Below are 26522 nucleotides of genomic sequence, written 5' to 3'. Positions count from 1 at the left end.
GAGGCCGATGTTGAGCAGAAACTCATGACTGTATGCACATTTTAGAACCGATAGACGCGACGAGGACGTACAAAAACACTGACTCACAAGATAGAAAACACGAAAACACCGTTCTGTCTGGAGAGAGAGAAGACGCAGTGTGTGCACGAATAATAAATAATTAGCTACACATCAGAAATCACTGATCACAGATCAGAAGGAACTGAAAAAAGACTTCTGTTTTCATTTGTACATCCAAACACTGAGAAACTGTATTCACTCGTTCACAACCCATGATCTCATTCAGCGTTCACTCATTCACAAGCAATGATCTCTCGAGCGTTTGCATGGGCGTGCCAGATTCTCTGGGCGGAGGAAAGGGAGGTAACCGTTCCTGCTTGGACGTCAAACCAGGAGACTTCAGGATTGGCTCGTCTGGCCTGTCATTTTCTCAAAGGCAGAGAGAGACAGCCAGAACTCGGGTTTACACCGATCAACATTTCTATCCACTTGGGGACAATATTCAGGCTAGGGGAACTCATATTAATGTTGAAATACCTCATTAAATGAAAATTTCATGCCATGGGACCTTTAAACTATATTCATTTTGAAGTGAACTAATCCTTTAAATCGGCAGTGGTCAGGTGATACAGTGGACATGTTGTACAAGTCGTAACTCTCAGAAAATTTACACATTACTTTATTTACAAGTTCTACAAGCATGTGAGGGCTTTGTACAGTTCACAATCATTAAGGTAATAACAACATAGCACAAACGCACCTATATTTAACAGCAGATTTCCTGGTGAAAACTACATTACCCATGATTCTGCAAATAAATCTCCACCAATCAGAGAATCAAAACAAATCGCAAATTATGACAAAAGAATGACTTCGATTTGTCATTGGCAATGCGTCTTGTGAATGTAGTCATTTCCCTTATTAAAGTCTTATACCTTTGTCTTTTTACTTGTAATGTTGTGATTCACCTTGAAGCTGTTTGGACAAACAGGCAACTGAAAAAACATGTAGGACATGTAGGCACTTTGTTACATCACAGCGCAGCTCACATAGCAGTTTGTTATTTGTGTTGCATAGCAACGTTACTTTGTTAACAGATCGGAAGAATTTCAACTTAAAGAATCTTTACAATAAAACAATATTATATAAATTGATGTTCTTAAATATTTATTATGTGGTAACCGTTTTATAAAACGCTTACTTTCTGCACCTTAATTAATTACTTGTTAGCCTACTTGTAATTAATGACTAAAAGCTGCATCACAGACTCAGTCTGTCATAGTGAATATTAGCACAGCTTATAACATGAGGCAAGAGGCAATTCTTTTCGTGTGACACTGCTTAACTATAAACTACAATTTCGCTATATTTTGCTGTGGGTCGTGTAAAAAGAGTTTATAGTAAATAAGAGCTTCGACATTATAAAATGTTACAACAGACAATCACGTGTATAACGTCTCTCAAATCACTGCAGCCTGCCCGTTGCTGTCTGTCTCTCTCGACATAGGCTGTCTGACTAGGGCGACCTTTCTTACAAATATATAAATTCAAATGAATACAAAATCAGCAAAAGCTCTGTCATACCCTCAAAACGAACACCATGCTTAATACAAAGCGGTTAATAGTATTAAATACCAGTGGACAAATCTGACCCGGAGAAAAACCACGCAATCCCTCCTTAATATACAATCCCTCCTTAATATACAATCCCTTTACAGGCTATATGACCGCGTCTCAAAGCCATATGTAGTTGCACACGCGAGTAACAAAGTAATAAGCGGGCCTTTTCCCTATTCCTGAGCGCGTGGGTCTGGAAATATTCCCTGTCGCGTGAATCTAACGTTAATCCATTGACGAATTATCGACGGCTTGACAGCGGTCAGTGACACAGCTCTTACTCACCAAGAAGAAAATTCAGTCCTCCGGTGAAGGCTTTACGTGCTTCAGGCGACCAGTGTGTGAGCCCTTACTTTATGAAGAGAATTTCAGAGCGGGGATTCCTAAAGGCTTCCTTCAGCTCCGGCGACCATGTTTGTCCTGACTGACTGACTGTTGCTGGTGTGTGCATCCGGGCGCTTGAGGGATCAGGGGGGTAGGAGCTTTCCGTGTACGGAGAAAAAACGGGAAAGAACGTGTGGAGACAAACCAATGCGAAGTCCTGTCCCCCTTCAGCTGGAGTATCAACCAAACTGCAGTGGATTCAATCAAATGGGCGTGTATTATGTTTATTATGGGATGTTTTAGATACGACTGTTACAGAAATGTATTCTTGCACGAGCCACGAGGTCATTGTTTTTTCTGAGGAAACCTCTAAGGAGGTTTATTAAAATGTCTGGATCACGTGACGAGTCGTGTCGATTGTTATCCATAATAAATCTCGATTAGGATAAGAACATACTAGGCATCGATACTCAATTCGTAATATTATCAAATATTATTGCTATGTTTTATGTATTAGAAAGTGGGCAGGTATTTGTCAGTATACGTATTGTTACGTAACAGCATTCGCGCGTTCTCAACACATGCGCGCAACACGAGACTAGTGATGGGAAGTCCGACTCCTTGCTGCGAATAGGTTCTTTTAATGATTCGTTTTGAAAAAAAAAAAACTGTTAAAAGGATTCAGCGATTATTTTACGCTAGGACGTCACGTTGTCCCTGGCATATTACTGTACAACAAATACGTTTTATTAATAAGGAAGTTCGTTGTATTTCATCTGTGAATCATCTAATAAAATTAATTTAGAAACTAAACATTTTCATTACATTAATCAATAATATTGTCATATTGTGATTTTTTTATTTTTATTTAACAATTAAATTTTAAAACAAGTACAATCAAGCCCAAAATACCATTTCATGCATATAAAAAAACAAAACTGTCGAGGATAAAATACACAAAAAAGCCATAGGCTTATTTCCATTGTGGTCCTCCCCTTATTTTAATGATTGATTCAATGGATTCACTGTTCATTTGTTCACCAATCGGTCATAGCCTACTCGAGACACGTTCAGGAGAGCAACACGACAAGTTCACTGAGTTCATTGGTTTACAGCATCAGAATATCAAGGTAACATTTAGAAATAAAACATTGACCTTTACCTCTAAATACGTCCAGACGGTGCAACAGTTAGAATGTTGTTGCCATCTTATTATAGGGCTTGATAGATATATTGAGATTTTTCATCTAAATACATTTAAGACGACCAAAAAAAATGCCAAACTTGGTGAACACCGCCATCTGCTGTTTCATCCCGACATGCAAATATTGATTTAGTAAAACGAGAAGTGCTCGTTAAATAATAGAAATAAAAAAACACTACAGTGAATATTGCGCATTTCTACATCTCACTAATAACGTCCATCTTGAATCGTATAACAAGCCGGTTTACTAGGTATTGAGCAATGATGCATCTATTCAGTTTAAGCTATTCCAGAGTGGGCAGCGACTGGCAAAGCCAAACAAAACCCTTCTATCTATGAAACTAATTAAACTGTAGAGTGAGAGAGTTTCACTTTTGAGTTGTCTCGCATAATTTAGCATATTTTTTGGACAATAAGTGTTGGGGATCGCCCCACTGAATGCCAGTTCTTTAATGGTGTTAACCACTTCAGCACTCTGATCAGAGAGGAGGAGTCATCAGATTTCGTTTCCACCTTTTGCAAGTTTCAACCTTGTACACATGGCAGTATACTGTAGGTAGTTTCTGTAATAAACAAATTAAACAGAAGTAAATAACTAAATGCCAAACTTAAATGTCCACATACTGTTGTGATAAAACAGCAAATTACAAATCAAACAATATTACCAGCTCGCTCAGTCTCTTTAGCAGTATAAGAACAAGGACATAAACTGAATATAAATAGAGCATATAAACCACTTCAGGTACATTACACCGTCCTCATTTTGGTATTAAAGTATAACAAATATAGAATATATGAGAATCATAAACATAACTAAACGAGGTGGCCACTATTAGTAAGATAAGCCGCGATGCTAGCGGCACTTTCACGTGCGTTTCACGTGGGTTTCCCGTGGCGAACTAATGGTAAATGGTAAATGGACTGCATTTATATAGCGCTAACTAATCATCATAAAGATTTGCGAAACACCCGCGACTAACAGGCTTAATTCCAGAGACAGTCTCAGCAGTATAAACATCCAGTATTACAACCATAAAGTCATAGATAAACTTACTGCATCAATAACTTTGTCTTACACTCAGAGATGCTGCACGGGTGAAGGTGAAAACTGTCATATTCTGACAGCTCCGTAAACGTAACAGAGAACGCATCACTTACGCCAAAACCGTATCCACTATAAATTGCGTAGTACGTTCTTTCCATATGGATTAAGTATTTTGCATAATACACCCTGCTTACATATAAAATACAGCGGGATACATAATATTGAAAGCCATATAATTAAAGAATTCACAACAATAAGTAGAAAATGGAGTAGGGTAACATTTATACATTATGCAGTTGTGCTGTGGGGCGTGATTTTTTTTAAACCGCTAGATGGCGATGGAGCTTCTTAAATAAAGTGCCACCGAGAGTTCAGGACTGCAGTGCCAGACAAATGTGCTAGACAGGGCTGATGAGAGCAAGAGAAGGGCTATTAGTGTGATGATGAATTAAAGTGTGATTGTTGACTTTCATTCACAAGATCAATAATTGTGAAAACAAAATGTCAACAAATGAGGTGAGCAGTGCACATTTACAGTAAATCAAGTTATAAAAGCTGATCTTCAGTCATACCTTTCAGTCTTCCCATGAAAAAGGTAAGTTTGGATACAAAAGGGGGGTGTTCTTACTGATAAATTATTCATAAAATATCACCCTCTAGTTTATAATCACAGATATTGAAATATTTAAACATGTTTATTCCTTAATATTGTAACATGAGCAAATGCGATTTATATCACTAATCCATACATTAATTATAACTGCACTGAATGTGGCAATATTCATAAAAGGGTCAGGCCTAATGGTATCAATAAACAAAGCTTGCAGATTTTCAGTGGCATTAAAGCCTTTGCATGTGATCAGGATGGCAAGCAATACAACAACATGCTCACAAGATAATACCATACACAGTGGTATCTGTCATGTATTTATGCTAAAAACTTTTTTAACCGTATTAACCACATTTAAACTGTACACAATACAATTATACATTTTCTAATATAAATAAGCACCTTCACATGCATAAATAAGAATATTAAAAGATTCAGGTAAGTTTACACACTAATTTAAGGTATACAAGGGGGGAGGGGAGTACTAAAAGTGCCAGGTTAGTGAACTCGTTCATGCAGCTTGGCACCATAGTGATTAAAGTCCACTTTTTAGCCTGTTTTTCTTTTTTTACAAACAACGTGTAGTTGGAGGTATGCCTGATCTAAGTGGACTATATTTAGCAAATATATTGCTAAGTTATGCAGGGGCAACACCATGAAGACATTTAAAATCTGTTGTGTAAGACAGCAGTGAAGGGATTTAAGTGCCGAAATGTGATTCCTTAGTATAGACCGAACCTACTTTCTGTGATGAAGGTAAGTCACTTAAATTCACTTCGGTATTTGGAAGACAATAGGTGAGCTTACCCGTATTAAATGGCACAACACTCACACACACACACTCGCACACACAAATCAGGAATGTGAATTATGTCCTGGTCAGAATGGGCAGAGAAGATTCTGATTGGCTGAGAGGGCTGTCAGCATCGAGGTTTAAAGCTTGTGGTCAGATTAGATGAGAGAATGAGAACCGTGGCAGTAAAAAGAAGGACCAAGATAGCAGGAAGGACTCATTTTAAGCCTTGAGAAAATCTGTCATGACATTCACTGAGATTTTCTTCATCTTGACCGGGACTTGCACCGTCCTGGTTTTTGGAGGGAAACTAGTATGCCTTCTTATGATGCTTGCCCCGAAGCTCTTCTGTCCTCTTCCTGAGTCTTTTTTCACCTCTCTGGGGAAATGGGCAGGTGAGATACACCAACATTTTGATTTTATTTCCTGTATTTTTGTCTTAAGCATGCATGTTTTTCTATATGACAAGCAGTCAAGTTTAGCTTAAATATTATACTTGAAAAGATTTTTGCCACAAAAAAAGAGAGAGAGTGAGAGATAATGTCATTCAGCAATAAAATATTATAGATATATATCTATAAAAACCCAACCCAGGGACCCTTAGTATATAAAAAAATGTTTTTTATTGGTAACCCTTTATAATAACTTTCATAGGGACATTATTTAACATTACTACATTAAATCATGCTTAATCATTAGTTTTAAATTGCATTAGTTAACAGTTAGAAATGTCATGATTTAAGCATTTAGGAAAATGCAATGTATCTTCTCAACGGACCCCCTGCTGTACCTTGAGGGACCGTGGTTTGAGAACAGTGCGAGTGAAGGAATAGCCATGATGTCACCCTCCTACAAGCCAGCTCTACCATGGTTTTGTTCCACAGTTTGACCCAGGAACAAGTTTCTCATCTCACTTTAAACTGTCACTCACAAAATTTCTTGCTTCCCTAAACAGGACTTTTTTTTGTTGTTGTTTGGCTAAAGAGGGGAGGCCAAAAGGGACCCTCCTTATGGCTTTCTTGAAATTATACTGCGTATACAAGTTCAGCAACACAAAACAACAATTCCAGACACTTTTTCCCAAGCTTCCCTTCCATTCCACTTCGGCACTGAGAGTGGCAGAGAACAAAAGGCAATTAGAACAGTATGTTCTAGGACGCTATTTCTCTTTTCATTTCTTGACTTTGAATGGTTGTTCCTGTTCATTTGAAATCAAATGAACATTACCTTTTCTCTCTTTCTGCAACTATTCTTTCACTTCGAGGCTTTTAAAAGTTCTTCCTGGTGTGTGTGTGTGTGTGCGCACGCATTACAATGTCCCTTCCCAGGGGGTGTTTTCTAGCATGTTTAGACATAGTACATCTGCTATTCCTTTCACATTGAATAAATAATCATGCAGGGAGTTTTGTAAGATGTTCTGCACATTCTAGAATGTCACAGTTGGTTCGGCCTGTATGAGTGCATGAATGATGCATGACCTGAGAACATAAACTTACATTATCTTGAAGGCAAGTTTAGATAGTTCACCCAAAAATGAAAAATCTGTCATAATTTACTCACCCTCAAGTTGTATAGTATAGAAGTCAATGGGGTCCATCATGGGGGTTTGGTTACCCATATTCTTCCAAATATCTTTGCATGTGTTCAGCAGAAGAATGAAATTCACACGGGTTTTGAACAACTTGATGGTGAGTAAATGATGACATAATTTTTATTTTTAGGTGAACTATTCTTTTAAGGTCCCATTAGTGAATTAACTGACAATGAGCAATAGGCCTACATTTGTTGCAATATTTATTAATATCAGTTGATACAAATACAAATGTTCAGTGTTAGTACATCTGCTCAGGTCTTTTAAAGTATATGTATAACTTTTGATTCTATGAATGTATTAGTAAAGGTTGAACATCAACCAAGATTAAAACATGCTTTAGAAATATTTTGCAGTGTTACTGTAGTTCATGTTACCTAATGTAGTTACTAATGTTAACAAATGGAACCTTATTTTAAAGTGTTACCAAAACATATTATATATAACATTTATATAAATATATTTTATAATATATATTAATAGTACATTTATTTATTATAATTATACTTATGTATGCAAAATACGACCGGCTCACCTTTACAGGTTTTCCCCCTGCTCCAGTGACATTGCTATCCCTTCTTCCTCTCTTAAGACACCTTCCTCCAACTTGGTTGAGTTTAGGGCATCTGCAGGTTATCAAATGTGCACTCTCATTCCTCGATGTTTCGCCGATTTAAGTCCATGATATCTCAGGGGGGCTCAATCAGTGCCCTAGTTCCACCCCCGCTCTCCATGTTCTTCACCATGTTGGTTCTGCATCCGCTCGTTCTGTTCTATCCATATCCACCAGAATGCTAGTTCTGTCTGTTTGGTGATGTTTGCTATCAGCCGCTTCCTAGCCTGGCCATCAATCCTAAGCAGTTCAATGGTCCTATAAAGTGACTGCCCTGTGAAACCCCTGCAGCCCACAGCTTCCAAGCCTTCCATCCTTTCCATTGGCACTTGAGAAACAAAGCCTGATATTTCTTATGCTCATGTGCCTCTTCCATTCTCTCTTCCCAGAGTGCTGTCAGCTGAATAAGTACCACCTGCTTGGTACCCTTCGACCAGAACACAATGTCAGGTCTGAGGCTAGTATGGATTATTTTCTCTGTGAATTTGAATTGCTTCTTAAGGTCTTCCCACTTCTCCCATTCATTTGCCGTGGCCAGGACTAATTTACTCCTCATCTCTGTTGCCGTGCTCTCCCCAAACCTAAGGAACTGAATGAAACAAGCCTTAAAAACCTTTCTTTCTTGCCTGCTCCACCCCAGCAGTCAGCTGAGTTAATATCTGGTCATGTCGCCACCAAAAGTTCCCATCCACCAAACTTGACCTACACAAGGAGAGGAAGCGCTCAAGATTAGCTGGCCTTCCGCAGAGCGTGCAGCTGTGGCTCTCTGCCAACCCCTATGAAGGTTTGATGGAGTAAGTAGGACATCATATTTGGAACACAACAGACGCTCCTCCATGCTCCAGATGTCCTGCCAGGTCAGAACACTCTCCCGCACACTCTCCCACCTCGTCCAGCTGCCCTGCTTATTCATGGCAACAGAATTAACATGTCGACTTTCCTCCTCTGCCTTTTATGGACCTCCCTCTGCATCATGCCATGCCGGTCCCTCGGATTCACCCACTTTCTGCTTGCCCTGGTCGAGCAACCTAGCCCTTGCCTTCTTTGGGCCACTGACCCGACAATGTCAGCGTGATTCAGGTGCTCTTCCGCCTCCCTCAATGCTCTGCCGGCTAACCACTTGTGACGCGTTTTAACCTCAATGTCCACCTAACATACATCTGCACTTGCATCTGTACTGTTTCGCAGCATCATAGTCTGCCATGTTTTTGTTACCTTATACTTCTCCACCACTGGCAGCCGCAGCTTGCTGCCTGTTCTATACAGGCCTATGGAGCAGAAGCTTTTCAGAACCTTGCTGATTCATCTCCTCAAATAGTTCAAATAGTCCAATCTCTCCACAGTAGAGATGGGTACCTCATAAATAACACTGGCCAGAGCATGGCCTCTTTAGGGATGTCATCCAGCTTTCAACTTTCTTAAACATTTCCATCACACTCTGCTTGTCATTGAGGTCTGCCTTGCACCACTTCCCCAAGCTCTTCACTGACTTTTCTTGGACTGTTGGAATGGTGTCCTCTTTGATCTTAAAGCGAAACCGATCCTGGATGTGCCCCCTCCTAAAAACCAAACTTCTGGACTTTACGGGTTTGAACTCCATCCTTGCCCAATCGGCAAGCTCAACCAAGTCCTCCAGTATCCATCTCCATTTGGGTACTGATCTTACCGTGATGGTCAAGTCATCCATGAATGCTCTGATGGGTGCCATCTGCCAGTACCTCACCCTGACCTGACCTTTTCGGCTGACTTGACAAGGAGGTTAATTTCTGCTGAGAACACAATGACTTGGAGATTGTACACCCAGTGACAATGCCCACCTCTAGCCTCTGCCAGTCAGTGGCACATTTCCCGCAGCTTATAATAAATTATAAAACTGAGGCAAGCCAACTGAAGATTGTTCACATTTACAAAGAATTTGACACAATCAAAATATGTAGCTTATCTTGAGATCTCATTGAGTAGAGTACTACTTGTACTTCTTGTACATAAGAACATCGATGCAAAGAAAGAAAGCAAGCATGGGAGACACAAAAAAGCCACACAGAAGACATGAGTTCAAATTTTCTAGTCTGCAATGAAAGCATGAAGACAGTAATTGCATATTACATCATGTCCTCTATATTATACACTGTTCCTCCTTCATTTCCCACTCCCTTGTACTGCCTACAATGTGAACTTCTGTGATGGTCTAATAGTCAGTGGTGGAGAGAAGATTCAATCCAGACTTTCAGAGAAAATGACTTTTCACACATATGCACCACCCATGTTTCCTATTTGTTTATTGAATTGATGGGTACACACAGTCTGTCCAAGAACATGCTGTTAAAACAAACAGACACTCACTGCCTATCGTCTGAAGTGTGTGAGATTCTCAGGGGGAGTGAAAGGAGATGGATTATTACATTCTGGATATCCTTGATTCGAGAGCTTATTATCTGTAATAAAAACATAAATGATGTACAGATCAGTTATTTACATAGTAAATACTTTTTTTTTTTTAAATGTTGTAATGGTAAAAAAAAAATCTCAGATTGAATAGGCTGTTGATCGCATTTGTTCACAATTACACAAACTTCCACATCGATTTGAAGAATAATACTGAATATTTCCTCTGTTTCAGTGGTCACTGGAGGGTCAGATGGAATAGGCAGAGCATATGCAGAAGAGGTAACAAAACTACCGTCAATGTGAAAACTCTAATATTGATATTAGATTAGTTCAATATAAGTATAAGGATAAAAAAAGGTAACAGTAAAATGTTTTATGCCTGTCATAGAATGCTTTAGCCTGACAAGCCAGACCCACATCAAGATGTTGGGTCTGGGAACACACCGTTGGCAGGGCTCAATCCGATGGGTGGGATAAACGGTTGTCTTTCAAATTCCCTCTGCACGCAATAGGATAGCGCTACAACCAACCAGAGCAACGAAGAAGGTGAAGAGGAGCTAGTTGATCGATTAAACTTTGGCACATTCGGTCGGCAAAACCATGAACATATCTTCCTTTTTTGCCGTTCTTTGATCTTTTCTCAAAGAAAAGCTTAACTCCAAGTCTTCCAGAGTCGCGGCCAAAGCCAATTAGAAAGACCGCTGTTCGCCAGCTTCTTTGTTTTCAAGTAGCACGCGGAACCGTCTCAACTCTGCCGTCATTATGTTAAGCCGAGTTTGCTTTTTCATGCTCGTAAGCCAACAGAGAGTTGCTAGACGCCCTGGCTGCAAATTATATTTGCTGCCGCTAGGGTGCATCTAGATTTCTAGGCTAAGAATGCGTATCTATATATTTATAATGTTACAAAATATTTATATTGTTCTATTGTTCTAATGTTCTTTTGAACTGTCTATTCACCAAAGAATAGGGAAAAAAGAATGTATCATGGTTTCCACTACAATGTCGTCACGGTGTAGGCAAGGGTAGAGGAACAGAGAAACTACTTTGCAGACGTCAATCCAGAAGGCAAAAATCAATGTAACAGCTTCACACATGTAAAGACAATACAGGACAAAGAGAAGAACCAAACTGAGGGCTTAACCCTAAAATGCATGAATGTTTCGCCAATCATTATTACATATTCGGGTCTTCTTTAGAGACCCAGATTTATCTAACACAAATGGAGCTCTACCTGTCGCGATAATATAAAACTCTCCTGATATTAGAGTAACAATTACAGAAGAAGAAAATAAAATAATTTGTTGTTACCTTTTGGAGCTTGGAAGGGTTCAGTTTGAGCAGATGCTTTTTACCATCATCACTGTACATTCAGCATCAGGCTCATATTCGTGATCTCAAACATATTCTCAAAACTTTTCATTTTCAACATCTTCAAAATCAATATTTTAGATCGCTGACAACTTCTTCACCAGATCCACCATCAAGTGACAGTGACACTAATATTTGATTGCGTTCAGTACTTGCTCTGCAGTAAATCACTGAGCCATTTCAAGGTTTGCTGATGATACGTCCTATTCTTTTGTTTTCTGCCTGAGGTAACTATGGGTGAAACATCACTTCATCATTCTGTATCAGACATTGCCAACTTGTGGAATAAAGGTTAATTGCACTTATTCAGTCATAAAAGATTAAATTCTAGAGGGTATTCATTGATGTCACCGGAAAAAGCCCCCTCAGAGTGGCAAAAGCGCTGCTGCATGACGGAATTTAATAGGCGAAACTGCAAGAAAACGTGAGTAAAATAAACGATTATGAGTTTAAACTAAAGGTTAAATCCATTTTGTGTTTTTCGCGGCATTCACTCTGAAAACCAATGCTGTCACCATCTTTTTGCCACTCAGTGGGCGTAACCACAGTTGCTCTGGCAGACGGTGACGTCCCATGCATATCCTCTATTATTGTGCAGAAAAAATAGACTTACTGTTATACCAAGTTTGAGTTTAGATTCTCTGCCTGAGCCGCGGGTCAGGTCGGGCCGATATTTCCCGCCACTATCCTTGATCAAGCATTTGTTTGTTTTTTTAAGAATGACTTTATTAGCCTAATTGGGTGGGCAGAAATCTATGCCATAATCAGAAATAACATATATATTTAAGAAACAAATGTGTACAAAGTTGCACAAGTCAGGATTAGTCTAAAAATGCATGTTAAACTCACAGCACATGCAGTGATGAAGCGCAGCATTCTGAACAGAAACGGTCTGAGATTCCAGCCATGAGCTGCTTGCATGAACAGTGCACTTTGCTTAACTATTTATTTTCATTTTGAATTGTTTCGTTTAAAAGTGGACATTTCAAGCTTTCTATACACATATTTCTCATGTCTGTGAGGCAAGGAGCCTGCTGAGTTTCGGTTTATTTATGAGACATGTTCAAGAGCGATGCAAGTGATCGCTCCAGCGCCTCAATGACACACTTATTGTCTGCTATAGCCTATTTGCTTCTTATTTATTAAATCCAGGCAATTGGCTGATGAAACATTGATTAAAATTAAGATACAATTTATACAAAACGAAATACCCTTTAAAGAAAGGCTTTCTACAAAACAAAACTTAATGAAGTGGTCAAAATCATTTCTGACCCACTCGCATCTTTAGACTAGATTAAATGTAAAAATAACATTGTAATATTTAAACATAAATATGAAACAAAATACATTGTTTAATGGCTACAACAAGTGTAGTAGGCTACAGTACAGATAAATGGCATGTCTGAGCGGGATTTGAGCGAAAGTCATTTTACCGGTGAGCGGTTCATGAGTGGAGCGCGCCTGCATAGAGCGGATTATTGAGCTGAGCGTCACATCGGTCCGTTTCGCTCATTACATTCTCGTTCTCGTCAGAATGCAGATGTATTAAAAAATGGTCGGGTTTAAATCGGGCTCGGGCTCATAATTACAGTTAATGTGCCAGGCCGGGCTTGGACACAAAGTGCACAGGCTAGGGTAGGGCTTGATTTTTTTGGGCCTGATCTAAGCTCTAAACCAAGGTATGGGTGTAAGGGTTAATTGAGGAACTAAACCCGACTCAGGTGAACAAAATCCATTAGCCAATGAGTAACCACAGAAACTTACTAGCAATGGGAACAAAGGGAAAAGGAACTAAACACAGAAAGGAAACAAGGGAACCAAAGGAAAAACAAGAAGTGTCCACACAACATAACCGTTACAACATTGACAGTAATAAGAAATGATATGTTTAGATTCATCAAATCATATTAGAATGATTTGTGAAGGACCTTGTGACTGATGGCTGCTGAAATATTAGCTTTGCCATTACAGGAAGTATATTCAAATAGAAAACAGCTATTTAAAATTATTATTTTTTTATATAAAATAAATGCAGCTTTGATAAGCATAAGGGCTGTAGGAGGAGACATATTTTTTTTGTCAAAAAAAGTGATCTCAGAATGCATTCTTCCACAAAGATGTGTATACCTGTCAAGTAGACCTGTAACAAACCTGGAACAGAAAGTAATCTTTAGTTTAGGCTGCTCCAAATTCGTTGATAAGACCCCATACTGTATTAAAGCAATAAATTACCAGCTCATTCCGTTACCGTAACACTTTAGTCTTTGTATTTCCTGTCTTTCTGTGCAGCTTTCAAAACTAGGTATGAGTGTGATCGTCATCAGCAGAAATCAGGAGAAGCTTGACAGAACAGCCAGGAAGATCGGTGAAGCGTTTACTGTTGAAATTTCAGTTTCTTACCCTGTCTGTAGTCTTAGAGCTCAGTTTAACAATCTTACTTTTTCTTGTTCTGACAGAGCTCACTACAGGAGGGAAAGTCAAAGTGATAGCTGCTGACTTCACCAAAGATGATATATATGGACACATTAAAGAAAACATTGAGGGTTTGGATATCGGTATTTTAGGTCAGTAAGTATCAGATATCTCAATGTGTCAAATTATAAGCTGTAGTTATGTTAAAAACAGTAGCATTACTGTTGATTTTCTTTAAACACAGTGAACAACGTTGGGATTCTGCCCAGCCAAATACCCTGCAAGTTACTTGAAACATCTGATTTGGAAGAAGTGAGGTCACCTGGTTCATTCATACAGTCATTGATCATGCATTTGTCATTATAAATACTATAGGATTTATATAATACAAGGATTTTTAAATCCTTATCAGCACCGCACATTTTCAGTGTCGCCCTTAAAGTCAACATGAAACTATAGTATATGCTGCTATCAGCTGCCATTAACAATGTAGAAGTAATTATTTTAGATATTAGTAATAGAAAAATGTCCACTGTAAAACTACATGGAAGCATGTTTATATTAAGAATATCAGTAATGGTATTCTATCAAGCAACAGTTGTAGATTTGGTAGGCCTATTACAAATATTTATCAGATACTGTCGTTTATGTTTCATGTGATGGCCTCTTAGAGAATACAGGATGTCATCAACTGCAATGTAAAAGCCATGGTTAAGGTGAGTAAACACAAACAGAACTGTGCATTATGAATAGTGTGCAAAAAATGCATATGTTGCCCTATTTTAAAAGTGTCTGCTAAATACATTTGGGTCTTTACCACTCACTCATATACTGTACAAATGGATAAGGCAGGGGTTATCAACTGGTGGGTCACAGTGGTCACACCCAAAACTGAGTCACAGCTCTGACAGGGTTGCAGAAAGCAATTGGAAAAAATGCAATTAATTAAATGCAACTAATTATATAATTGTGCATAATTAGAAAATATATATATTTTTTTTAATTATTTAAAAGTAAATTATCGGCATGAAATGGAAGTCATGATAGTCTTTTCTTTCCTATTGTGACGTATATATCTGAGTGAAACAGCTTCTCGAAAAAGAAACATTTAAGGGCGGGACTTGATTTTGTCCATCCGGAATTGATTGGATGGTTGTGGTTTGCAATTGTTGTGATCTCATGTGTGAGTGACAGGTTGTCCCGCCCTCGTGCTGGTAAACGCATCATCAGAAGAGAGATGTCACTGCAAGAGGGAGGGGAAGTTGTTTAGATGAAAGATTATGAGGGCAAAATAATGATATACACAGATAAATCATTTGTAATAAATACTGTTATATTCCATTAAAAAAACAAGAATGGTCAATTTCATGGTAATTTTAAAGGATTAGTTCTGAACTAATCCTTTAAGTCTGGCTGTCATTTTAATCATTTTGGAGTGTTTTTATTTTGTGTTTTTGGTAAAAATTTTAGATGCTGAATCATTTTCAGTCGCCACTTGACGTCCAACATAAAATCCTTAAGAAAAGCCAGTTGAGAACTATTGGTTCAATGCTAAAGAGATTTAATAGAATGCACTCACGCTTTTTTTTTTTTCATATTTAGATGTGCAGAATTGTTCTACCAGGAATGCAGCAAAGGTTTGGCCTTCTCTTTTGAATAGCTTTTTTCATAATTTTTCAAACAAATTTTGGTTACACTTTATTTTGATGAGCCCCTTTAGACATTAATTTGACTATAAGTACACTCAAAAAAAAAAAACAGGTTCTATATGGCACCAAAAATGGTTCTTGGCTCGTATTCATACACTCTAAAAAAAAAAAGGTTCTATATTGCACCAAAAATGGTTCTTGGCTCGTATTCATACACTCTAAAAAAAAAAAGGTTCTATATTGCACCAAAAATGGTTCTTGGCTCGTAATCATAGGGGAACCTTTTTTAGTGCTATATAGCACCAATTTTGGTGCTTCAGTGGTTCTTCAGCGGTTCTTCAGAGGTTCTTCAGAGGTTCTTCAGAGGTTCTTCACCGGTTCTTTGACTAAGGTGCTATATAGCACCTCTGAAGAACCGCTGAAGAACCACTGAAGCACCAAAATTGGTGCTATATAGCACTAAAAAAGGTTCCCCTATGATTACGAGCCTTTTTTTTTAGAGTGTAGGGAAACCTTTTTATGTGCTATATAGCACCAATTTTGGTGCTTCAGTGGTTCTTCAGCGGTTCTTCACCGGTTCTTTGACTAAGGTGCTATATAGCACCTCTGAAGAACCGTTGAAGAACCACTGAAGCACCAAAATTGGTGCTATATAGCACTTAAAAAGGTTCCCCTATGATTACGAGCCAAGAACCATTTTTGGTGCTATATAGAACCTTTTTTTTTAGAGTGTAATGTTGCACCTTGTGACTTTTACTCAGCTCAAAAATTGGATTTTATGTTTATCACGGAATCCTGGTTAAAGGTTGGTGATCTAACTCCGTTTTCTGAACTGATCCCCGCTGACTGTACATTTTTTGACTCTCCTCGTCCGAGTGGACGCGGGGGTGGCATAGTAACTATCTTGAAGAACTCTCTCTGCACGCTGTCGATTGGTCCCTGGAACGGCCTTTTCCAGCTTCGAAGCTCAGTTTCTTCACTTGGACTGGAACGGTCCTGTATGTCTAGTGGTGATTTATCGTCCCCCGCACTCCTCTAAGGACTTCTTACAGCATTTCACTGAACTGATTGGCAATATTGCGACAAATTACGACCGCTTCCTATTGGTGGGCGACTTTAATATTCATGTCTGCTGTCCGTCTAACCCCCTATCACATGAGTTTCTTAATATTATCAATGCTTTTAATCTCTCCCAGTGGATCAGTGACTCTACACACATTTTGGGTCATACGTTGGACCTTGTACTCTCATATGGGTTTGATGTGACTGATGTTGTGCTCTCAGATTTTATGATATCTGATCATAAGCCTATATTATTCACACTATCCCTTCCAGAGCTCTCTCATTTTCCTAGTACAACTGTAAGTCTTTTTCGCTTCTACTCTCCTCAGTTTAGCACAAATTTCAACTTGTGTTTTGATGAATGTTGCTCACAATTGAACTTGGATCAACCATTATCTGACTTGGATGCTGATCAACATCTGAGCCTCCTGAACTCTGCCTGGCTTATGGTAGCAAATGCAACTGCCCCCCTTAAGCCTTATAAACAGAAAACTAAATCTATACTGTGGCAAAACTCTGCTACCCGTCTCTTAAGACAAAACTGCAGGAAGGCAGAACGTAAATGGAAACAAGACAGGCTGCATATCTCTCTTCAAATGTTCAGAGACTCTCTTACATCCTACCAGACTGCAGCCAAGTCTGCAAAAGCTGCATACTTCTCCAACCTAATTGAAGCTAATCACTCTAAACCGAAGGTTTTGTTTTCAATTATTCAATCTGTTACCAATCCTTCTGTGAACACCCTGCCTGTGGTTTCTGATGCTCTCTGTGAAAACTTCTTGAGATACTTTAGTGACAAGATTACGAACTTAAGACTTGATGTCTCTCCCACCTTAACATTAGCCAATTCTCCTATCATGTCACCCGCCTCTGCATTTTTGGACGCTTTTGAACCCGTCAATCTCCAGGAATTGAAGGAGGTGATTGACAATCTTAAACCCTCATTCTGTCCTAGTGAAATTATTCACCCCAAATTTTTAAAACTAATTATTGATTCGATTGGGCCTGGTCTGTTATCTCTTGTTAATAAGTGTCTCCAAACGGGCTCTGTTCCTGCTGACCTTAAAGTCGCTACAGTCACTCCTCTGCTCAAGAAGCCCTCTCTGGACCCCACTGTCCTAAAACATTTTCGCCCCATTTCGGTTTTGCCTTTTATTTCAAAAGTTTTAGAAAAAATTGTGCTGAATCAACTTCAAAACTTTATGACTAGCAATTCTATTTATGAGGTTTTTCAGTCTGGCTTTAAGTCCGCTCACAGCTCTGAGTCCGCCCTTCTGAGAGTTGTAAATGACATCTACATCTCCACTGACTCAGGGGACTCTGTGGTTCTTATTCTTTTAGATTTATCAGCTGCTTTTGATACCATTGACCACTCCTTACTATTATCTAGACTAGAGTCTTGGGTAGGTCTAAAAGCAAACGCTCTGAAATGGTTTCATTCATACCTATCTGACAGAAAATTTTTAGTGAAATTGAGTAACTTTTCATCTTCCGCCGCTCCTCTGACCTGTGGCTTTCCTCAAGGCTCTATTTTAGCTCCCTCTCTATTCTCTTTGTACATGCTGCCTTTGGGCTCTATTTTAAGAAAGCATGGTGTGTCCTTTCATTTCTATGCAGATGACACCCAAATCTATCTTCCAGTAAAGAAAAACAACTCCACTGCGATCACCTCTCTTCTCCAATGCTTAGAGGAGGTTAAAATATGGCTAGCCCAGAACTTCCTCTTCTTAAACGAGGACAAGACAGAGGTGATTGTATTCAGTCCAAATGAAAACTCTCAGTGTATAGGTCCTGAGCTAGAAAGTTTATCCGCTTTTAGATCGACACGGGTGACGAACTTGGGTATTATTTTTGACCAGCTTTTAAAATTTGACAGACATATCTCCTCTGTTGTTGGATCCAGTTTTTATCAGCTTCGTCTACTGTCAAAAATTAAAAACTTTCTCTCCCCAAAAACACTCGAAATGGCTGTTCATGCGTTTGTTACGTCGCGTTTAGATTATTGCAATTTCCTATATTGCGGTATATCTAAATCTCAAATTGCGCGACTTCAGCTTGTCCAAAATGCTGCTGCCAGACTGCTTTCAAAGTGTCGTAAAAATGATCACATCACTCCGATTCTTAGATCCCTTCACTGGTTGCCGATTTGTCAGAGAATAGACTTCAAAATTCTACTCTTCGTGTATAAATCCCTACATAACAAAGCTCCTGTCTATTTATCTGAACTCCTTCACTCCTATACTCCACCCAGAAGCCTCCGTTCTTGTGATCAGGCTTTGTTGGTCGTTCCTCGCGCTAGACTAAAGCGTAGAGGTGAGCGTGCATTTGCGGTGGCAGGGCCACGACTTTGGAATACCCTGCCTTTAGAGATTAGGCTGGCCCCTTCCTTGTCTATTTTCAAGTCCCTGCTAAAAACTTTTTTATTTTCCTTAGTGTACTGATTATGGTGATTTGTTAAACTTTTTTATAGGTGGTTTTTATATTCTTATGTGGTTTATTTATTTTTATTTTTCTGTATGTGTGATATTCTTGCTCTTCTGTAAAGCACTTTGGTCAGCCTGGGGGCTGTTGGAAATGTGCTATACAAATAAAATTGAACTTGAACTTGAACTTGAACCTACATGTCAACTAACTATTAGTAGACTGTTAGGAGTAGGGTAAGGGCTAGTAGAATAAGGAGTTGAATAAGTGGCTTGCCTTGCCCGAATTTTAACATATGACAAGTACACTGACAATAAGTATTTCCTTAGAGGAAGAGGAGTCATTCTGAATGTGTCTTCTGGCATAGCCAAAATACCCTGCCCCATTTACACCTTGTACGCAGCATCAAAGGTAAAAAGAAAGCATTTACACAAAGTTGAAAAGTTTTGTCTTTTTCTGCAATTCTAAATAGCATTCTGCACTGTATAAGCAATGTCAACATATCAAATCAAAACAATTTTTTATATACTGTATATTGTGTATATATATCTTTTCAGGTTTTTGTTGAGAGATTTTCACAGGGTCTTCAAGCAGAATATAAATCCAAGGAAATTATTATTCAGGTAGAATAAAAAACTTATGATCTTATGATGAAAATAATGTTTTTTATGAATCAAATTTACATATACCGCTAACCAGAAGTGAGATATCAGTCTTTTTTTTTCTCAGACAGTGGCTCCATTTGGGGTTTCAACATCAATGACTGGACATCAGAAACCAGATATGGTTACATTCACAGCTGAGGAGTTTGTGAGGAGCTCATTGAAGTATCTGAAGTCTGGTGACCAAACATATGGCAGCTTCACTCATACCATATTGGTAAGGGCCTCTGTTTATTAATATACTGGTAGTCAGTTAAAGAATTAGTTCACTTTAAAATGAAATCTACCCCATGATTTACTCACCCTCAATGTATATTACTTTGTTCTTTCTGATGAACACAATCAGAGTTATATTAATAAATATCCTGACGCTTCCAATCTTTATGATGGCAGGGACAGGGTCCATTGAGTTTGAAGCTCAAAAATGTGCATCCATCCCTCACAAACGTACTCTACATGACTCTGGGTGTTAATAAAGGCCTTCTTAAGCAAATCGATGGGGTTTTGTAAGAAAAATATGCATATTTAAACCGTATAAAGTAAAATATCTAGCCTCCGCCATACCGCCGTTTATGGACTTTTATGAGAACGTTTATGAGGGATGGATGCACTTTTTTGACCTTCAAATGGACCCTGTTAACTGCCATTTATAAAGCTTGGAAGCGTCAGGATACAGTGCATCCGGAAAGTATTCACAGCGCTTAACTTTTTCCACATTTTGTTATGTTACAGCCTTATTCCAAAATGGTTTCAATTTATAATATTTTTTCCTCAATTCTACAAACAATACCCCATAATGTCAATGTGAAAGAAGTTTGTTTGAATTATTTGCAAATTTATTAAAAATAAAAAACACACAAAAAAATCACATGTACATAAGTATTCACAGCCTTTGCTCGATACTTTATTGAAGCACCTTTGGCACCAATTACAGCCTCAAGTCTTTTTGAGTATGATGCTACAAACTTGGAACTCCTATTTTTGGGCAGTTTCTCCCATTCTTCTTTGCAGGACCTCTCAAGCTCCATCAGGTTGGATGTGGAGCGTTGATGCACAGCCATTTTCAGATCTCTCCAGAGATGTTCAATCGGGTTCAAGTCTGGGCTCTGGCCACTCAAGAACATGCACAGAGTTGTCCCGTAGCCACTCCTTTGTTATCTTGGCTGTGTGCTTCAGGTTGTTGTCCTGTTGGAAGATGAACCTTCGCCCCAGTCTGAGGTCCTGAGTGCTCATCAAGGATATCTCTTTACATTGCTGCATTCATCTTTCCCTAGATCCTGAATAGTCTCCCAGTTCCTACTGCTGAAAAACATCCCCACAGCATGATGCTGCCCCCACCATGCTTAACTGTAGGGATGGTATTGGCCAGGTGATGAACGATGCCTGGTTTCCTCCAGACATGACACTTGCCATTCAGGCCAAAGAGTTCAATCTTTGTTTCATCAGACCAGAGAATTTAGTTTCTCGTGGTCTGAGAGTCCTTCAGGTGCCTTTTGCCAAACTCCAGACGGCCTTTTACTGAGGAGTGGCTTCTGTCTGGCCACTCTAACATACAGGCCTGATTGGTGGAGGGCTGTAGAGATAATTGTTCTTCTGGAAGGTTCTCCTCTCTCCACATAGAAACGCTGGAGCTCTGTCAGATTAACCATCGGGTTCTTGGTCACCTCCCTGACTAAGGCCCTTCTCTCCCTGTCGCTCAATTTGGCTGGGCGGACAGCTCTAGGAAGGTTCCAAAATTCTTCCATTTATGGATGATGGAGGCCACTGTGCTCATTGGGACCTTCAATGCTGCAGAAATGTTCTGTACCCTTCCTCAGATCTGTGCCTCGATACAATCCTGTCCCGGAGGTCTACAGTCAATTCCTTGGACTTCATGGCTTGGTTTGTGCCCTGACATGTTAACTGTGGGACCTTATATAGACAGGTGTGTGCCTTTCCAATTCATGTCCAATCAACTGAATTTACCACAGGTGGACTCCAATCAAGTTGTAGAAACATCTCAAGGATGATCAATGTTACTAGGATGCACCTGAGCTGTGAATACTTATGTACAAGTGATTTTCCCCCCATTTTTTATTTTGAATAAATTTGCAAAGATTTCAAACAAACTTCTTTCACGTTGTCATTATGGGGTATTGTTTGTAGAATTGAGGAGAAAAAAAAATGAATTTAATACATTTTAGATTAAGGCTGTAACATAACAAAATGTGGAAAAAGTGAAGCGCTGTGAATACTTTCCGGATGCACTGTATTTATTAATATAACTCCGATTGTGTTCATCAGAAAGATAAAAGTCACATACACCATGGCTTGAGGGTGAGAAAATCATGGGGTTATTTTAATTTTAAAGTGAACATCCTTTAAAGGTTCAGTGTGTAGTAGTTATGAGGATCTATTGACAGAAATGCAATACAATATATATAACTATGTTTTCAGTGGGGTTTAAAGAACTTACTTAATGTACCGTTGTGTTTTTATTACCTTAGAATGAGCCATTTCTATCTCAATACACCGCAGGTCCCCTTACAGTGAAATCGCCATTTTGGGCCATCGTGTTTCTACAGTAGCACTAAACGGACAAACTTCTCTACAGAGCGCTAGTCACTCTCTGCTCTCTCTGATGATGACATTTTTGTCCTGTGTTGGCCCCCGTAGCTTCTCTATGTTCTCCGAAAGGGAGGGGTGAGCGTTGGGGGGTGCAATTCACAACCTCACCGCTAGATGCCACTAAAAATCTAACACTGCACCTTTAAATCGCACTCTTAAAGGGTTAGTTCACCCAAAAATGAAAATTCTGTCATTAATTACTTACCCTCATGTCGTTCAACACCCGTAAGACCTCCGTTCATCTTCAGAACACAAATTAAGATATTTTAGTTGAAATCTGATGGCTCTGAAAGGCACAATGCACGGTATTATCTATTGGCACAATGCACGGTTCACTCTTAAGACCCTTAAAATGTACTAAAGACGTCGTTACAAAGTCCATCTCACTACAGTGGTTTTACAATAACTTTATGAAGAGGCGAGAATAGTTTTTGTGCGCAAAAAAACCCTAAATAACGACTTAAATAGTGATGACGATTTCAAAACACGGCATCATGAAGCTTCAAAGCGTTATGAATCAGTGAGTCATGAATCATGAATCATGATTCGGATCGCGTGTCAAACCGCCAAACTGCTGAAATTTGGCGATCCAAACTTCTGTTTTGAAATCGTCATCACTATATAAGTCGTTATTTAGGGTTTTTTTGCGCACAAAAACTATTCTCGTCACTCAATAAAGTTATTGTAGAACCACTGTAGTGAGATGGACTTTGTAAGGACGTCTTTAGTACCTTTTAAGGGTCTTGAGAGTGAACCGTGCATTGTGCCAATGGAGGCCTTTCAGAACCATCAGATTTCAACTAAAATATCTTCATTTGTGTTCTGAAGATGAACGGTCTTACGGGTGTCGAACGACATGAGGGTAAGTAATTAATGACAGAATTTTCATTTTTGGGTGAACTAACCCTTTAAAAATAAACGTTCTTTATTAGCACCAATGGTTCCATGACAAACCTTGAACATCCATGGAACCTTTCCATTGCACAAAGGGTTATGTATAGGGGGGAAATGTTGTTTGGGGAACCCAAGATGGTTCTTCTATGGCACCTCTGTGAAAACCGCTTTTTGGAAACTTTATTTTTAAGAGTGTGTGTAATTTCTGTACTTGTATTTTTTTTTTCCTGACTAATGTGTAATTCTCCTATAGGGCGGGATTGTGCAATCCATTCCCAGCTGGGTCCTGCAGAGTGAAGCGTTTCAGCATCACTTTAAGGAATATGTGAAGGAAAGGGTCGGAAGCTGAGAATTGTCATTCTCTATATTGAGTACACAGTATTGAACATTTGATAGTTAAACACCACAACTGTTGTGTTTGTTTGCACTAACTCAATGATCAAATATAAGTACAAATATAAGACCGCAAAAGAAAGCAAGAGGACGAAACAACTGACAGGCCTTCAAAATATGCTATCAGTGTTGAAAATGGAATGTAATAATTATGAATCATAATCATATCAGTAGACAGGAGATAGTTGAGCAGTACTGACCTTGATAACATAAATAGAAGGTCAGTCTCACAAAGGCCAAATGACAGACTAAGAGATGTGACCTTGTTATTTTGTTGTCTATATTTTAAGATTAGAAAATGTTTGGTCTTATTTAAAGAGCAAAATCATGTTTTCATTGGAAATGTCTACAAAACACTTAAACAGTTATTTGGCGCCACTTAGTGGTTAAATGCACTTTCACATGATATTTAAAGCTTGAAGATTATGCATTTTTTTGTCATAATCCTATTATTTTGACTTTTAAGTGACTAATCGCTCTGTAGCTGCAATTATATGTCGATAGCACTACAAAAGCACACTTTTATTTATATAGTACATATCAACAAGAACAGTTACAATGAAGGAAATCCCCCACCCCACCCATTAGAAATGAGGCATCAGAGATGGAAAATATTGTTCATTTTCAGATTTTTGATTCTACAACCTGAAGCGCGTCACATTTAGTGTGTGGATTCAGATTCAAAGATCTCTTGAAGATGCTGAGCAGGTAAAGGACACAAACAAGTGCAGTCTGATGGGGGATTTCCATTTTAGACGTCGTTGTTAATAAAGCTGTTCACCCTTGAGCGAGCTGTCTTGATTGAAATACAGTTGACAGGATAACTATCAGTTTCCACTCATATTAAAAGGGTTTGTGTTTTTACTACAGGGAATTTCCACTGATATAAATGTATAACGCTACTGCTTGTAACAGAAAATATGTGGGTATAAGGCTAATGCAAAAATGAAAATAAAAAACACTGAGACATTTATTGAGTTCATGTCTAGCTAAGCTGCTTTGTGTGACTGCAGAAGCGATTTCTGAAAATTGTATGTTTTTAAAAACGTGTTTCCAAGTGATAGATAAATAAAATAAAAGTTGCTGACCACCCAATACCCCAAATCCGGGGGAAACCACCAACTATATCAAAAAAAGTGCTACAAATTCATAAATAGCGTACAAACTGTATTGAAATAGCCTCACTTTCTCCAATAGATGGCTGTTGTTTCTATTTGATTAAATGAACTGGGTTCAATCTAAATGAGACAACTTTTCACTAGCTAACATTTTACTCAATAGTTAAACATTTTTGGATACCTTTGTTTTGCCAAGTCTAAATTTTACAGCTCACATTTTAAGAATCCTATATTAAATGAATCTATACATAAAAGTATTTGAAAAGTAGCAAAAATAAATGCTGAGTGGTAATAACACTTTAATACATCATAAATTAATATTAACACAATCAGTTAAATCATTGTTTTGAGTTTATTAATCAGTCAGTTCATTCAATGTTGGTGATTGTTGTCACGTATTATTATTATTTAGATCAGCCAGTCAATTTGGGATCTTTAACAGACCTGCAATGCCCTGTAGACCACAGTTTGAAGAGGTAAAAGGCGCATTTGAATTAAAAGGTAAAATTACCCAAAAATGAAAATTATCCCATATTTTACTCACCCTTAAGCCATCCTAGGTGTATATGACTTTCTTCTTTCAGCCAAACACATTCGGGGTTATACTGAAAAATACCCTGGCTCTTCCAAGCTTTATAATGGGACTAAATGGTACCTTAGATTTTGAAGCCCATAAAAGCACATCCATCCACATGAAAGTAATCCATATGACTCCAGGGTGTTAATAAAGGCCTTCTGAAGCGAAACTATGTGTTTATGAAGAAAAATATCCATTTTTACATCTTTATAAGCTATAATCACTGGCTTCCGGTTACAGCAAAGTAAAAACCTTTCCTTTTATAGCCTACATCGTCATGTAAACGCACCCTAAAGCATGACAGAAGATTACAAAGGGGACATTTAAGGTAAATTAGCAGTGGGCAGTATCACACAGACCAAAAAAAAACAGACACTCAAACATGGAACGCACATTTCAAGTAAGGAATAATTAATGATGGGCCGTTGAATTATTAAAAAAATAATGTACACCCGAGGTGGTGTGTGCTATCCGTACAAAATAAAACAATTTTGTGGCAATGGTTATTTAAAAAAATATAGAAATTATAAAAAATTGTTATTTTGCTGTTGAGGCTGTAAGGACCTTTGAAATAACTTATTTAGCGAAGTGATGGAACTGTAATGCGGTCAAGAACTACTGCCTGGAGTTACTTTGCTGTGTGTTTCCCTAAAAATAACTGCAAACCTTAGAACGTTTGTCAGCCAAACAGATTCAAGCATTCAACAGCCCTGTAGTATAAAGTAAAATAACTGGCTGTAGCATTGTTTTTCGGAGAAACACGTATGTAAACTCAAAGATATAATGTTAGCATGTTTCCTAAATATCTGCAAACATATTATGGTATTTTTGTAAGAAAAAATACACACATCACCTTTAAGAATCATAGACATGAACATGTACTCTAAGTGGACTTTTATTTAATTAATATTATATAAGCACTTTTTTCCGTTTAGAAACGTTAACTTTTAGGATACCTTGAAGTACACTGAAAGTGCACATTCAATACAATTAAGCACATTTCTTTTTCACAAGGGTGGTTTAGAGATTACTTTCAAGAGCAGTTTACAGCTTGTTGCATTGCGGTCAAAGCATTTGCTTATCATTAATGTTGGACTGTCTTGTCCGTGAAGGGTGGCTAAAACAAGCTAAACATAAACCACTGCTCACCACAAACATGAATTCGGAACATTTG

At 38.4% G+C, this 26522-nt stretch overlaps 2 protein-coding genes across 6 annotated transcripts in view; one reads left to right on the top strand and one right to left on the bottom strand.

The window, feature by feature from the left end:
* slc20a2 (solute carrier family 20 member 2) overlaps nt 1–2556 on the bottom strand; it is a 55076-nt gene extending 52520 nt beyond the window's left edge. Inside the window, exon 1 of the mRNA XM_079827337.1 lies at nt 1903–2556. The gene's annotated coding sequence lies outside the window, so the exon portion shown is untranslated. The remainder of the gene's footprint in view (nt 1–1902) is intronic.
* Nucleotides 2557–3002: 446 nt separating this feature from the next.
* On the top strand, nt 3003–24633 carry hsd17b3 (hydroxysteroid (17-beta) dehydrogenase 3). 5 transcript variants are annotated; one of them, XM_079827344.1, is made up of 11 exons: nt 3003–3071; nt 10418–10464; nt 13843–13918; nt 14010–14117; nt 14210–14277; nt 14637–14681; nt 15568–15602; nt 19427–19508; nt 19655–19720; nt 19827–19976; nt 23514–24633. In XM_079827344.1, exons 3-11 carry the CDS (start codon nt 13858–13860, stop codon nt 23607–23609), a joined length of 711 nt encoding a protein of 236 aa, XP_079683470.1. In that variant the 5' UTR covers nt 3003–3071; nt 10418–10464; nt 13843–13857; the 3' UTR covers nt 23610–24633. The 5 variants fall into 5 exon arrangements, with proteins under 5 accessions (XP_079683470.1, XP_079683469.1, XP_079683467.1 ...); XM_079827343.1 differs by lacking the exon at nt 3003–3071 and adding an exon at nt 5314–5556; XM_079827341.1 differs by lacking the exon at nt 3003–3071 and adding an exon at nt 5691–5988.
* Nucleotides 24634–26522: the final 1889 nt, after the last annotated feature.

This window comes from Gobio gobio (genome assembly GCF_949357685.1).
Source record: "Gobio gobio genome assembly, chromosome: 10".
Lineage (NCBI taxonomy): Eukaryota > Metazoa > Chordata > Actinopteri > Cypriniformes > Gobionidae > Gobio > Gobio gobio.
Note: the sequence above shows the minus strand (reverse complement) of the source record. Positions and strands in the feature narration are given on the sequence as shown.